The 14,647-nt window shown below is 42.6% G+C and overlaps 1 protein-coding gene across 1 annotated transcript; it reads left to right on the forward strand.

Moving 5' to 3' along the window:
- Positions 1 to 366: 366 nt before the first annotated feature.
- Positions 367 to 4,090, forward strand: LOC135541822 (EEF1A lysine methyltransferase 3-like). The gene is made up of 3 exons (XM_064968231.1): positions 367 to 625; positions 793 to 904; positions 1,182 to 4,090. The coding sequence occupies exons 1-3, from the start codon at positions 461 to 463 to the stop codon at positions 1,577 to 1,579; spliced, it is 675 nt and encodes a 224-aa protein (XP_064824303.1). The 5' UTR covers positions 367 to 460; the 3' UTR covers positions 1,580 to 4,090.
- Positions 4,091 to 14,647: the final 10,557 nt, after the last annotated feature.

A 14,647-nucleotide genomic window follows, 5' to 3' on the forward strand; every position in this document is an offset into this window, starting at 1 on the left:
CCAAACACTTCCCGGTTAACACTTTTAATTTGAATTGGAGACCTCAAAGATAATATGTTTTAAAAACTAAATTTAATCATCATTGAACATATTTTATGTATATTCATATTATGTACTTTTATATTAATAAAATAAATACATAAAAACGAGAAACGTTTTATTTTCCGGGTCAATCCCAAAAGGTTTCAGTCCACCGATATTTTTGAAGAACAGTTGAAATAATGAAGGTAATCAAGGATGCATGATATATAGTTCTGCATTGCATAGTATTATATTGCAATAAAAGCATTGGCATCTATACAATTGAGGAATATATTCGGTTTTTAGCGCTACCCCCAACTGTAACTGTCAGTGAACAGGAACGTACCCATTGGAATCTCTATTGCGCATGCTTCCTTGAATGTGTAAAGCTAATGGCTAAGGATAAACTACATTAACAGTCTAACCATTTTTATTTACAATGGCAGAATATGGAGAGGAAGATGGATTCATGTTGCCTGTAGACGACGGTTTATTTGCTGATACATTTTCTGATGATAGCGTGTACAAATTCATCGGTCAAGAGTTAAAGATCAGCCAGGTGTTCAGCGCCAACCTCGGCGTGGCAGCGCCAGTGTGGGACGCCGTAAGTTCACTACTAACTCCATTAGTACACACTGGCTACATTTATTCTGCACATGATGAATACAGCTTTATTGGTTATGTAGTAGTGCATTTAATACAATAGTGTTATGCAAGGAATTTAATGAGCTGCCTGTTGTATTTACTGTTTGGTTACTGTTGGTTAAATAGGCGCTTCATCTATGCCGCTACTTCGAGGAAAACTCGCTCAACCTGAAAGGAAAGCGCATCATTGAGTTGGGCGCAGGAACTGGCATTGTTGGCATTTTGGCAGCACGTTTGGGTATGTTGGTTCATTCTTTGTCCGTCCAGTAGAGGTCGGCAATGTTGATTTTCAGTAGCAGCCACTGTTATTTCAATAGCCTAGTTCTTATTATTTACTTTAATAGCGTTTATAGAATTTGAATTGCCTTTCCATCACACTGTGTTCTATCCTGTCACACGCACAATTGCCTGCAAATGCAATTTTCAAAGACTTTGAAACACTACAATAAAAATTTAAAATATCACAAAGATAATCATTTATAAAGGTGTATTTACCTAATTTCCCACTGTTACAGGAGCGGATGTGACCTTGACAGACCTCCCCCTTGCTGTCCCTCAACTGCAAAGCAACGTCTCGGCCAACATGCCGTCCTCTGGCTGGCCTTCTGTTGCCCCCTCCGTCCTCCCCCTCTCCTGGGGCCAAGACCAGCACGTCTTCCCCATGGACTGGGACCTGGTACTGGGTGCAGATATTGTGTACCTGTCTGAGACTTACCCCCTCCTGCTGGACACACTGGTTCACCTGTGCAAGGACAGGGCAGTGGTGTACCTCTCATCCAAGATGCGAGAAGAGCACGGAACGCCTGGCTTCTATGGAGACACTCTGCCACAGAGGTTCCATGTAAAGCTGGAGCACCGCGACCCCACACAGAACATCAACATCTACAGCGCTACTCTGAGAGGGAAGCAGTGACAGAAATGAGACTGGATAGGACTGGGAGACTGATGAACCGGTAAATAGGTTGAGACTTGGAAGAGAACCACACAACAGTGCCTAACTCTCTGAACCCTCTGGTGTTCCTTCGTCTCCGAAAAAACTTTGTGCAGGAGCTGGATAAGAAAGAATAGGCACCTGACACAAAAGTGCAAAGGCTCCTCACTCTGATTTTAGTGCTCCCAAAAGTGTTATTTTAAACAAAATATAAACCAATAGGTCATCATGTTGAATGAAAAGGTCTGTATTAGAGGTCGACCGATTAATCAGAATGGCCGATTAATTAGGGCCGATTTCAAGTTTTCATAACAACAATAACAACAATATTTTTATTTTTTAACCTTTTATTTAACTCGGCAAGTCAGTTAAGAACACATTCTTATTTTCAATGACTGCCTACGAACTGTGGGTTAACTGCCTTGTTCAGGGGCAGAATGATATATTTTCACCTTGTCAGCTCAGGGGTTCCATTCTTGCAACCGCACAGTTAACTAGTCCAACGCTCTAACCATTGTACTCCACGAGTAATCTGCCTGTTACGCGAATGCAGTAGAAGCCAAGGTAAATTGCTAGCTAGCATTAAACTTATCTTATAAAAAAAAAAATCAATCATAATCACTAGTTATAACTACTAATCCAGTTTAGCGGGCAATATTAACCAGGTGAAATTGTGTAATTTCTCTTGCGTTCATTGCACGCAGAGTCAGGGTATATGCAAGTTTGGGCTGCCTGGCTCATTACAAACTAATTTGCCAATTTTACGTAATTATGACATACATAGAAGGTTGTGCAATGTAACAAGAATATTTAGACTTAGGGATGCCACCCGTTAGATAAAATACCGAACGGTTCCGTATTTCAAGGAAATAATAAACGTTTTGTTTTCGAAATGATAGTTTCCAGATTCGATCATATTAATGACCAGAGGCTCGTATTTCTGTGTGTTATGTTATAATTAAATCTGATTTGATAGAGCAATCTGATTGAGCAGCAGCAGGCCCGTAATCATTCATTCAAACAGCACTTTCGTGCGTTTTGCCAGCTGCTTTTCGCAAGCACAGCGCTGTTTATGACTTCAAGCCTATCGGCCTAATGGCTGTTGTAACCAATGTGAAATGGCTAGCTAGTTAGCTGGGTATGCACTAATATTGTTTCAAACGTCACTCGCTTTTAGATTTGGAGTAGTTATTCCCCTTGCGCTGCAAGGGCCGCGGCTTTTGTGGAGCGCTGGGTAACGATGCTTCGAGTGTGGCGGTTGTCGATGTGTTCCTGGTTCGATCCCAGGTAGGGGCGAGGAGGGGGACGGAAGCTATACTGTTACACTGGCAATACTATAGTGCCTATAAGAACATCCAATAGTCAAAGGTATATGAAATACAAATGGTTTAGAGAGAAATAGTCCTATAAATACTATATTAACTACAACCTAAAACCTCTTACCTTGGAATATTGAAGTCTCATGTTAAAAGGAACCACCAACTTTCATATGTTCTCATGTTCTGAGCAAGGAACTTAAACGTTAGCTTTTTTACATGGCACATATTTTACATGGCACACATTTTTACATGGCACATATTACTTTCTTCTCCAACACTGTTTTTGCATTATTTAAACCAAATTGAACATGTTTCATTATTTATTTGAGGCTAAATTTATTTTATTGATGTTTTACATTAAGTTAAAATAAGTGTTAATTCAGTATTGTTGTAATTGTCATTATTACAAATTAAAAAGTCGGCTGATTAATCGGTATCCGCTTTTTTGGTCCTCCAATAATCGGTATCGGTATCGGCGTTGAAAAATCATAATCGGTCGACCTCTAGTCTGTATAGTCTTGTAAGAAACAGAATAATAGTTTTGTGGGCAGGAAAAGCATAGCAAATATAATTGTCCTGTCTTTGGCAGGTTACTACAGTCAAATCAAGTTGTGTTTGATCTGGTTTGAGGAAGTGTTATATTGTTTAGGTTGACAGAGTTGATTACTGGGAAAATGTTGTTGACACCATCCACTTGCAGAACTTTTTTGGCAAAATTGACAGTTTCTGCCCCCACTCCCACTCCCTCCGCCTGGGCATACTTCATCCCCTCACTCTCCTGCTCTCTGCTGATGTGCAGAGTTTCTGTTTAGAAAAGAAAAGCCTGTTTGTTCCACTGGATAGTTTCAAAGAGAGGCCGGCCGTCCTACCCCCCCTACCACCTCTCTCTGTGCTATAGCTCACCCGACAAAACAACAGATCCCTATCTATATCCACCAGTGGTCCCCAAATGAGAAACTGTCATTCATCATGCGTGTAATAATCCTTTGATCAATATTATACTGATAATGCCCAAGCAAGTTGGACAAAAAGTAACCTGTGGTACAACATAAAATACAATGTTACGCATTATTTTCCTATGCCTATAGTGCCTGTAAGAAATTATTAATTGTTCAATTATCAAATGATTGAGAACCAAAACTTCTGAGAAATAAAGTTAATAAAATGTATACAACTTTCAGCAACAATCTCCTTTTCTGCATTGTCGTTGATATAATAGATGGCATGTTGTAATGCTTTTTCCCCCCCCTTTTCACTTTTAAGCAAATCAACCATGTACACACAATGTGCAAGTGTGCCAACCCTCGGTGTCATTTCAGCATTGTACAAGCAAACATGAAAATCAAGGATGACATCTTTGGAAAGATATATTGCATAGTGTCATCCTTAAATCCTCCACCACTGCTGTCCCTAATCCTCAATCTGACCCCAGAACTATCAGGTTTTAAATCCTCCACCACTGCTGTCCCTAATCCTCAATCTGACCCCAGAACTATCAGGTTTTAAATCCTCCACCACTGCTGTCCCTAATCCTCAATCTGACCCCAGAACTATCAGGTTTTAAATCCTCCACCACTGCTGTCCCTAATCCTCAATCTGACCCCAGAACTATCAGGTTTTAAATCCTCCACCACTGCTGTCCCTAATCCAATCTGACCCCAGAACTATCAGGTTTTAAATCCTCCAACTGCTGTCCCTAATCCTCAATCTGACCCCAGAACTATCAGGTTTTAAATCCTCCACCACTGCTGTCCCTAATCCTCAATCTGACCCCAGAACTATCAGGTTTTAAATCCTCCACCACTGCTGTCCCTAATCCTCAATCTGACCCCAGAACTATCAGGTTTTAAATCCTCCACCACTGCTGTCCCTAATCCTCAATCTGATCCCAAAACTATCAGATTTTAAATCCCAATAAATTCAGGTTATTGCTAGTCGTGATCCTTAGGACGTCTCTACTCTAAACCCTACCCTTATCCTGACCCCAACACTTACCTAACCTTAACCATTTTTTATTTAAACTTCAAATCGGGTAGCGACTTCCCATGGATACCGGATAGCAAGGACCGTAAATTCATGACAGAAAGCCTTTGATGCCCCAAACAATTAACTTCAGTCAAAAAACGCTGAAGTAAGCATTTGGGAGCAGGCATAGTTTTTTAAAAACCTGCTGTGTCACATTGGTCCGTGTGTATGTACAGACACCGTTTATATTCCCACTTATCTCATCCTGTTATCTGTCAGCCCAGGGAATGTGACTGGGTGGGGAATGTTTGTTGCAACCAGGGTGTGCCTCTTAAAATACTTCCACTGTGATGTTTTGAATGGGAATGTTGGCTGTTGGCTGTGGACAAGAGGATGGACTCTCTGGCGGTGACGGGGGAGTGAGGCTGTGTGGGACGAGGAAGGGGGGATCAATAACATTCTCTTTCTAAAACAAGTTGCTCAATTGGTGCGGTCAGCATCAGATTATACCCTAAAAGCAAGGACCTTCCTCCAGAAACACTGACCAGAGGTATGTGTGATATGACAGTCATTGGATTATTAAATGTGCTTTCAGTTTATCTCATTTAAAATTCATACAAATTCACACTTGTTGGTTTAATCTAAAGTTTGACTTTTGAATGCAAGTCTGGACTATAAAAGTTTAGTTTTCTACTTCAACAGTGAAACTACATCTCATTTGATGAAATATAGAAAATATTTTTCAAAATGCTAAAAGCAATTCTGTAGTTGAAAAGGCATATCTTCATTAGGGAAACAACAATAAAATGTATGTTTTTCCTCTACAATAATTTCTGAAGTCAATCTCTGGTTTTAAACCTCTTGTGATAAAGTTCTGGGCTGTAAGTGAGGGGCAACCACCTATATATGACAAATTTGGGACTGTTCCCGGACAAAACTTTGCACATGTGTGAGTTCAGTTCACTTTAAACTGTTTTAAAGTGATAGTGTGTTTGTCTCTGTGAAAGCTTCCAGGTGAGAAGTTTAAACAAATAGCTATGCTTAGTTTGTATCCATGTCTCTTTGTTGGCAAACAGAAGCAGAGCAGAATGTTCTTAAACCGAGCAGAATAGTCGTAACCCTAAGAAAAAGAAACCTAGTATCACATAAATTTGTGTAAATAAGGTTGTTTGTATTCATTCAAAAATATATTTCACTTACAAGTGAATTTACAATATGCAATATTTTTGTTGTCTATATGGGTTATTAGGTGTCCATGTAACATGCTACTACACTGTGTCCTGCAAAGCTAGGTATTGGGGTAATCTTCATGTTTTTTTCCCCCACCCTATTATTTCCACAGATATCAGGACAAGCACCAGGCATTAGATTTTCCACTGTACCAGGGCAGGGAGCTCAATTGTTGGACAGTACCAGGTTCTAGGTCCGGAGGGGTCCGGAGGGGTCCTACTATACCAACTGGACAAGTTCTCCTGAAGAAACACTAAAACCCCTTTCTCTGCCACTCTTCACCACCTCCCCCCTAACAACTGTGTCAAACAGAGTATTTATTTTACCTTTATTTAACAAGGCAAGTCAGTTGAGAACAAGTTCTTATTTTCAATGATGGCCTAGGAACAGTGGGTTAACGACAGATTTGTACCTTGTCAGCTCGGGGATTTGAACTTGCAACCTTCCGGTTACTCGTCCAACGCTCTAACCACTAGGCTGCCCTGCCACCCCAGTATCTAGCAGCCTGTATGAGTGTAGTGCCAGTAATGAATCGCATAAGCTTGCAGATAAAGTTGATTCAGGTGTGTCATCACTCCAGCATGATTCCAGTGCTTCAGCCCAGACCTATTCCTCCATAAGAAACAGCAATCTCAAACCTAAACTGAAGGGGGCGCTGGACTAGATGGGAAGTGAGCAAGCAGAAGCCCACAGGGATGAGCTTCTCAGGGCCATTCAAAGCAGACCAAGGCTTCAAGGAGAGGAAAGTGACCTCCGAAGCCTACCCAGTACGACAGACAGTGAAATTGCCTTGCCAGAAGGCACTCAGGTTAGTGCTTCATCCCCTGTATCCAGGAGAAAGGGGATGCAAGTACTGGCTCCTGTGTCAGTCAAGTATCCTTATGGAGGGAGACCAGTTACATGGGCCGAGTCAAGAGTGACAATCCCTCACCTAGCTTTTTGATGGGTACCTGGGAGGAGGGCGAACCAGGTAAGAATCTGAATGATGATCGTGCAGAAAATAGCCCTGATGCTTGCAATCATCCTCTTGATGTTGAAGTGAGGCGATTGGAGCTCAAGAGAGACACAGTGTCTGACGGTAGCAATGGTCTTCTGGTCATCAATGCAACTTGTGTTGTAATCAGAGTGGAGTTAATTTTCTCTCCTAAAAAAGAACATTCCCAGTATTTGTGCTTACAACTGCTAGTGACCCCCCTGTGCCTGATCTAGACCCAAGCTCCCCTATCGACCCTATCCCAATAGATAACCAAGTCAAGGAGGATACTACACCTGATCAGAGCATTGATATATCAACCCAGTGAAGAGCCTGTGAGTGATTTCAAACCCTCTGACACAACTGTCATTGAAAAAGACTTGCCTCAACAGATAGAAACAAGCCAACTCTCTGAATCGCTCTTGCCCTCACCTTCGATCCCTAACAATGAGACCTGGGAGGAGTGTGCTGAGAGGATTTTGGGGATCCCTTTTCTGAACTCCAGCGTTCAGGATAAAACAGAAAAGGATGAGATGCCACAGCTGCCAAAAGATGAGAACAATGACACCCTTGAGTGCCTTCCTGAGGTTACTCTGAAGGAGCCAGTGAGATTGGTCTCACTGAAGATTATTTTTCTGCTAAAGACACTGATGTCACTTTAGATGACCAGTCTGCACCAGATATAGTTGCAGAGCCCATGTGATGTCTCTGTGGAGAACTCCAGTGACTTAAAGGTGAAGTCTTTACGAGAGACAGGTAGCGCAAACGAGCCCCCATTCAATCCTTGCCAGGAATCAGGTCAATTTGGTGATGATACTTTTCCCCCACCCATCTCTCAGTGCCTCAAATCACCTCTAAGTAACCCAGATTCTCCCCCACACTCACCTTTAAATGCTACCTCCCCCTCTAATTCAAGACCCTTCTCTTCCTCTCATCACTTGTTGACTTTACCCTCCCAGTTCATTTCATTATCTCCCCTCCCTAAGTCTAACATAGACCCCCTGTCTCTCCCTGAAGATCCACCCTCTCCCTCAGATATACAGTGCCTTGCGAAAGTATTCGGCCCCCTTGAACTTTGCGACCTTTTGCCACATTTCAGGCTTCAAACATAAAGATATAAAACTATTTTTTTGTGAAGAATCAACAACAAGTGGGACGCAATCATGAAGTGGAACGACATTTATTGGATATTTCAAACTTTTTTAACAAATCAAAAACTGAAAAATTGGGCGTGCAAAATTATTCAGCCCCTTTACTTTCAGTGCAGCAAACTCTCTCCAGAAGTTCAGTGAGGATCTCTGAATGATCCAATGTTGACCTAAATGACTAATGATGATAAATACAATCCACCTGTGTGTAATCAAGTCTCCGTATAAATGCACCTGCACTGTGATAGTCTCAGAGGTCCGTTAAAAGCGCAGAGAGCATCATGAAGAACAAGGAACACACCAGGCAGGTCCGAGATACTGTTGTGAAGAAGTTTAAAGCCGGATTTGGATACAAAAAGATTTCCCAAGCTTTAAACATCTCAAGGAGCACTGTGCAAGCGATAATATTGAAATGGAAGGAGTATCAGACCACTGCAAATCTACCAAGACCTGGCCGTCCCTCTAAACTTTCAGCTCATACAAGGAGAAGACTGATCAGAGATGCAGCCAAGAGGCCCATGATCACTCTGGATGAACTGCAGAGATCTACAGCTGAGGTGGGAGACTCTGTCCATAGGACAACAATCAGTCGTATATTGCACAAATCTGGCCTTTATGGAAGAGTGGCAAGAAGAAAGCCATTTGTTAAAGATATCCATAAAAAGTGATGTTTAAAGTTTGCCACAAGCCACCTGGGAGACACACCAAACATGTGGAAGAAGGTGCTCTGGTCAGATGAAACCAAAATTGAACTTTTTGGCAACAATGCAAAACGTTATGTTTGGCGTAAAAGCAACACAGCTCTTCACCCTGACCACACCATCCCCACTGTCAAACATGGTGGTGGCAGCATCATGGTTTGGGCCTGCTTTTATTCAGGAAGATGGTTAAAATTGATGGCAAGATGGATGGAGCCAAATACAGGACCATTCTGGAAGAAAACCTGATGGAGTCTGCAAAAGACCTGAGACTGGGATGGAGATTTGTCTTCCAACAAGACAATGATCCAAAACATAAAGCAAAATCTACAATGGAATGGTTCAAAAATAAACATATCCAGGTGTTAGAATGGCCAAGTCAAAGTCCAGACCTGAATCCAATCGAGAATCTGTGGAAAGAACTGAAAACTGCTGTTCACAAATGCTCTCCATCCAACCTCACTGAGCTCGAGCTGTTTTGCAAGGAGGAATGGGAAAAAAATTCAGTCTCTTGATGTGCAAAACTGATAGAGACATACCCCAAGCGACTTACAGCTGTAATCGCAGCAAAAGGTGGCGCTACAAAGTATTAACTTAAGGGGGCTGAATAATTTTGCACGCCCAATTTGTCAGTTTTTGATATTTAAAAAAGTTTGAAATATCCAATAAATGTGGTTCCACTTCATGATTGTGTCCCACTTGTTGTTGATTCTTCACAAAAAAATACAGTTTTATATCTTTATGTTTGAAGCCTGAAATGTGTCAAAAGGTCGCATAGTTCAAGGGGGCCGAATACTTTCGCAAGGCACTGTAAGCTTACCCCTTCACCCTGATTACCCTCCTACTGAACACTCAGACTCCATTTCCCTGTCCCAATTCCCATCTCCCCCTCCCTCAGTCCCGCTCTTCCCCTCCATCTCCTTCGGTCCCACTCTCCCCCTCCAGAGCTCTCCTCTAGAGCCTGGAGCCTAGAGATACTGGCCGAGTCCTTTACCGCTGTCTTGTCCGTATCCACCACACTTATCACACATAGAGAGGATCCACAATACCCTAAGTCCCTCTGGGATGCAGTGAAATGTATCCGGAAGGACAAAGCCCCTGGCTCAGAAAATGAGGAAGAGGGACGTGAGCTGTGGGATACAGAAAGTGCTGGTGAGGATGGTGCTGCACTATATGAAGAATTTTATTTGGGCATTGGGGATATGTTGTTCCAGAGTCGTGATAGCCTGAGACAGGGGATGATTTTCAGCTCTGGCGGAAGCTCCCTTGAAGTAGCAAAGGACTGCGAGGTGCAAAGGGATCACGAAAAGGGACACATTTTGATTAACGTCAACACAGGATGATAAACGCAGTGAGAAAGAGCCCAGCAGGCCAGCTGAAGATGACAGCTCTCCTGCAGCAGCACAAACAGCCACGGCTCAGGGGACACGGTCATCATGGGGGCCGAGGGAGAGTTTGACTCTTAGACAGAGACTGAGGAGGAGACAGATTGTGAAGCTGAGATCATCAGTAAGGAGGAGCCTGACACCAACATGAAGCACTGTGTTGCTGAGGGAGCGGAATGGAGCGGTACTGTTGGGCTACAGAGATATGTTGTAGTGGAGGGGGAGGGAGATGATGAAAGAGACAGGGAGGTGAGGGACACAGCTGAGTCTTGTCAAAACGAGGGGTATCTGTCTGAGACACAGGTGACAACACTGCAAATTGAGGAAAGGCATATAGTAGAGAGTCAGAAAGCTGGGGAAGTGAGAAACTCTGAGGGGGAGGAGAGCAGAGGTTTGGACAACGTAACCACTTCTGAAAAGATATCTGGTGGGGTTATGGGTGATGAGGGTCCGTGTGGATGTGTGGCTAGAGGAAAGTGATAATGGGCAACACCATAACAATGGTGAAACAGTTTACAGTGCACAATGCACTGAGGTGGTGGAAAGTTTTAAGGAGATGTGTAGCAGCAATGTGGCAACAGGAAATAACCTTTTGGACAAAAAAATCCTGTGACTCATTCTTAATGGAGAAGTTCTCTCAGGAGGATATTCTCTGTCAGTAAATTCAATAGGTAGGACTGCAAGAGGTATTTCATGCTATCAGAGCATGAACTTGCATAACATTTTGAATTAGCTAATTGACATTTTAAATTCCTTTAGAGCCTTATATTGAGATTGAGGAAACGTCTATGTGTGTGCGCTCTGACTATTTATAGATATACAGAATTTCAAATAGTAGAATAAGGGTATTTATTTTATTAAAGCGGCAATCAGCAGTTGAAACAATAACAAGGCGTCCCATCACAGTATTGCTAAAAAGCTGAGAGATGGTCTGGAGAAATGTGACCCTCAAATTCATATACAGAGCCAGGGATGCAAGGACTGACCAGCCATGATATCACAAATATGGTTTTAAACATGTTTTGAGACTATACAGTGTGTTTACATTTACTTTGTTTACAAATACTGGAGTAAAACAAGGTTATATTTTGGGTTCTGATGGGGTACAACAGTCAACCTATGCTTTTGAGGCATTACTAAGTTATATTTTTCAAGAATGAATGGGGACATATAATTAATTTATAAGTCAAATCTGTAGCAAATACAGATTGCCTCTTTAAAGGGCATTTTGCAAGACCTCTGAGATTCATTGTATGGCAGGGTGTAGTTATTGCCAAAGCATCTTTCAATGGTCACAATCTATTTGCTGTGTTTGGGAATAGAGATACTTTTCCATGAATATTTATGATGTGAGATTATTGGCTTAGAGATGTGCATTTAGTATGATGCATTTTGGCGTAATTATGTTTCAATAATTGTGCCGTTTTAATAAAAAATAATAATAATAAATGAACCATGATATAGTCTGTGTAATATATAATTTTCAACAAGTCAAGAATTAGTTTATTGTATTGGTCGCCATTTGAAGTATTGATACAGTATGTCCTCTTCATGATTGACATGACACAACAATAAACAACTCATTAAGGCCTACTTTTAGCAAGGTATCTGAAATATTTCTTAAACAATTCATTCATATATCACAGAGATTACATTTCCTTCATGTGGAAATGAGTATAACACATTGGAATTATTCTCATAGAATTTAATGTTGGCTATTTTTTATTGTATAACTATTGAATTTTGAAAAGTATTCTATACAAATCTTCTTTTGATCTGCCTAGGTCATGCAAATATTTTCTTACAATACATATTTTGCTAATTGGCCTGGACCCCTTTTACTGCCGGTCCGGAGACCCGCAGATCCTTCACAAGTGGACTACCGACGTAATCCGCCCGAGGGGTTCTTCAACTGGCTACTACGTCGCAACGTCCCCTGAATGCCCATCTGCTAGTCGTCTGGAGCATATTGGACTGTTAGCTGAAGAGATCCATCGGCCAATTTCTTGGGCCACTATACCTATTTTGCCAATTGGACTGGACCCGTTTACTACACGGAACCCTACTAATCCATCACAACTGGACTACTGACGTAACAGCACGAGAAGGCTCCGCACGAGGAGGCTATAACAGACTTCTTCCATCGCAACTTTCCTCTAAGGCCCTTCTGCTAGCTTGCTAGCCCTGGCCCACTAGCTGTCTGAATCGCTGTGTCTCCAGCCAGCCTAACTACTCACTGGACTCCTATGATCACTCGGCTATGCATGCCTCTCCCTAATGTCAATATGCCTTGTCCACTGCTGTTCTGGTTAGGGATTATTGTCTTATTTCACTTATTTCACTTATTTCACTGCCTTAGCTAACCCTTTAATTCCAACTCCCACACATGCGGTGACCTCACCTGGTTTAAATGTTTCTAGAGACAATATATCTCTCATCATCACTCAATACCTAGGTTTACCTCCACTGTATTCACATCCTACCATACCTTTGTCTGTACATTATGCCTTGGATCTATTCTATCGCGCCCAGAAACCTGCTCCTTTTTGACTCTGTTCTGAACATACTAGACGACCAGTTCTTATAGCCTTTAGCTGTACCCTTATCCTACTCCTCACCTGTTCCTCTGGTGATGTAGAGGTGAATCCAGGCCCTGCAGTGCCTAGCTCCACTCCCATTCCCCAGGCACTCTCATTTGACTTCTGTAACCGTAAAAGCCTTGGTTTCATGCATGTTAACATTAGAAACCTCCTCCCTAAGTTTGTTTTATTCACTGCTTTAGCACACTCTGCCAACCCGGATGTCCTACCCGTGTCTGAATCCTGGCTTAGGAAGACCACCAAAAGAATTGCTAAATGGGGCGGAGTTGCAATCTACTGCAGAGATAGCCTGCAGAGTTCTGTCTTACTATCCAGGTCTGTGCCCAAACAATTTCAGCTTTTACTTTTAAAAATCCACCTTTCCAGAAACAAGTCTCTCACTGTTGCCGCTTGCTATAGACCTGCCTCTGCCCCCACCTCTTCCCCCAGACAATGACAAGTCCATGGAGAATAAGAGCACCTCCTCCCAGCTGCCCACTGCTCTGAGGCTAGGAAACACTGTCACCACCGATAAATCCACTATAATTGCGAATTTCAATAAGCATTTTTCTACAGCTGGCCTTGCTTTCCACCTGGTTACACCTACCCCGGTTGACAGCCCTGCACCCCCCACAGCAACTCGCCCAAGCCTCCCCCATTTCTCTTTCACCCAAATCCAGATAGCTGGGGTTCTGAAAGAGCGGCAAAATCTGGACCCCTACAAATCAGCCGGGATAGACAATTTGGACACTCTCTTTAAAGTTATCTGCTGAAATTGTTGCAACCCCTATTACTAGCCTGTTCAACCTCTTTTTCATATAGTCTGAGATTCCCAAAGATTGGAAAGCTGCCACGGTCATCCCCCTCTTCAAAGGGGTGACACTCTAGACCCAAACTGTTACAGACTATATATCCTACCCTGCCTTTCTAAGGTCTTCGAAAGCCAAGTTAGCAAACAGATTACTGACCATTTGAAATCCCACTGTACCTTCTCCGATATGCAATCTGGTTTCAGAGCTGGTCATGGGTGCACCTCAGCCAGGTCCTAAACAATATCATAACCGCCATCGATAAGAGACAATACTGTGCAGCCGTATTCATCAACCTGGCCAAGGTTTTCGACTGTCAATCACCACATTCTTATCGGCAGACTCAACAGCCTTGATATCTCAAATGACTGACTCGCCTGGTTCACCAACTACTTCTCTGATAGAGTTCAGTGTGTCAAATCGGATGGCCTGTTGTCCAGACCTCTGGCAGTCTCTATGGGGGTGCCACAGAGTTAAATTCTCAGGCCGACTCTATTCTCTGTATACATCAATGATGTCACTCTTGCTGCTGGTGATTCTCTGATCCACCTCTACACAGACGACACCATTATGTATACTTCTGTCCCGTCTTTGGACACTGTGATAACTAACCTCCAGACGAGCTTCAATGCCATACAACTCTCCTTACGTGGCCTCCAACTGCTATTAAAAATGCAAGTAAAACTAAATGCGTGCTCTTCAACCGATTTCTGCCCGCACCTGCCCGCCTGTCCAGCATCACTACTCTGGACGGTTCTGACTTAGAATATGTGGACGTAAAACTGACTATCCTACCGATCCTTGGCTTTGGCGATGTCATTTACAAAATCGCCTCCAACACTCTACTCAGAAAATTGGAAGCAGTCTATCACAGTGCCATCTGTTTTGTCACCAAAGCCCCATATACTACCCACCACTGCGACCTGTATGCTCTCGTTGGCTGG

This window comes from Oncorhynchus masou, chromosome 6, assembly GCF_036934945.1.
Source record: "Oncorhynchus masou masou isolate Uvic2021 chromosome 6, UVic_Omas_1.1, whole genome shotgun sequence".
NCBI lineage: Eukaryota > Metazoa > Chordata > Actinopteri > Salmoniformes > Salmonidae > Oncorhynchus > Oncorhynchus masou.

Bases quoted from the DNA above. Each gene is read 5' to 3' on its own strand.
- LOC135541822 (XM_064968231.1), top strand. From the start codon at position 461: ATGGCAGAATATGGAGAGGAAGATGGATTCATGTTGCCTGTAGACGAC. The intron at 626-792 runs GTAAGTTCACTA...TTGGTTAAATAG, and splicing joins CAGCGCCAGTGTGGGACGCC to GCGCTTCATCTATGCCGCTA. The intron at 905-1,181 runs GTATGTTGGTTC...CCACTGTTACAG, and splicing joins CATTTTGGCAGCACGTTTGG to GAGCGGATGTGACCTTGACA.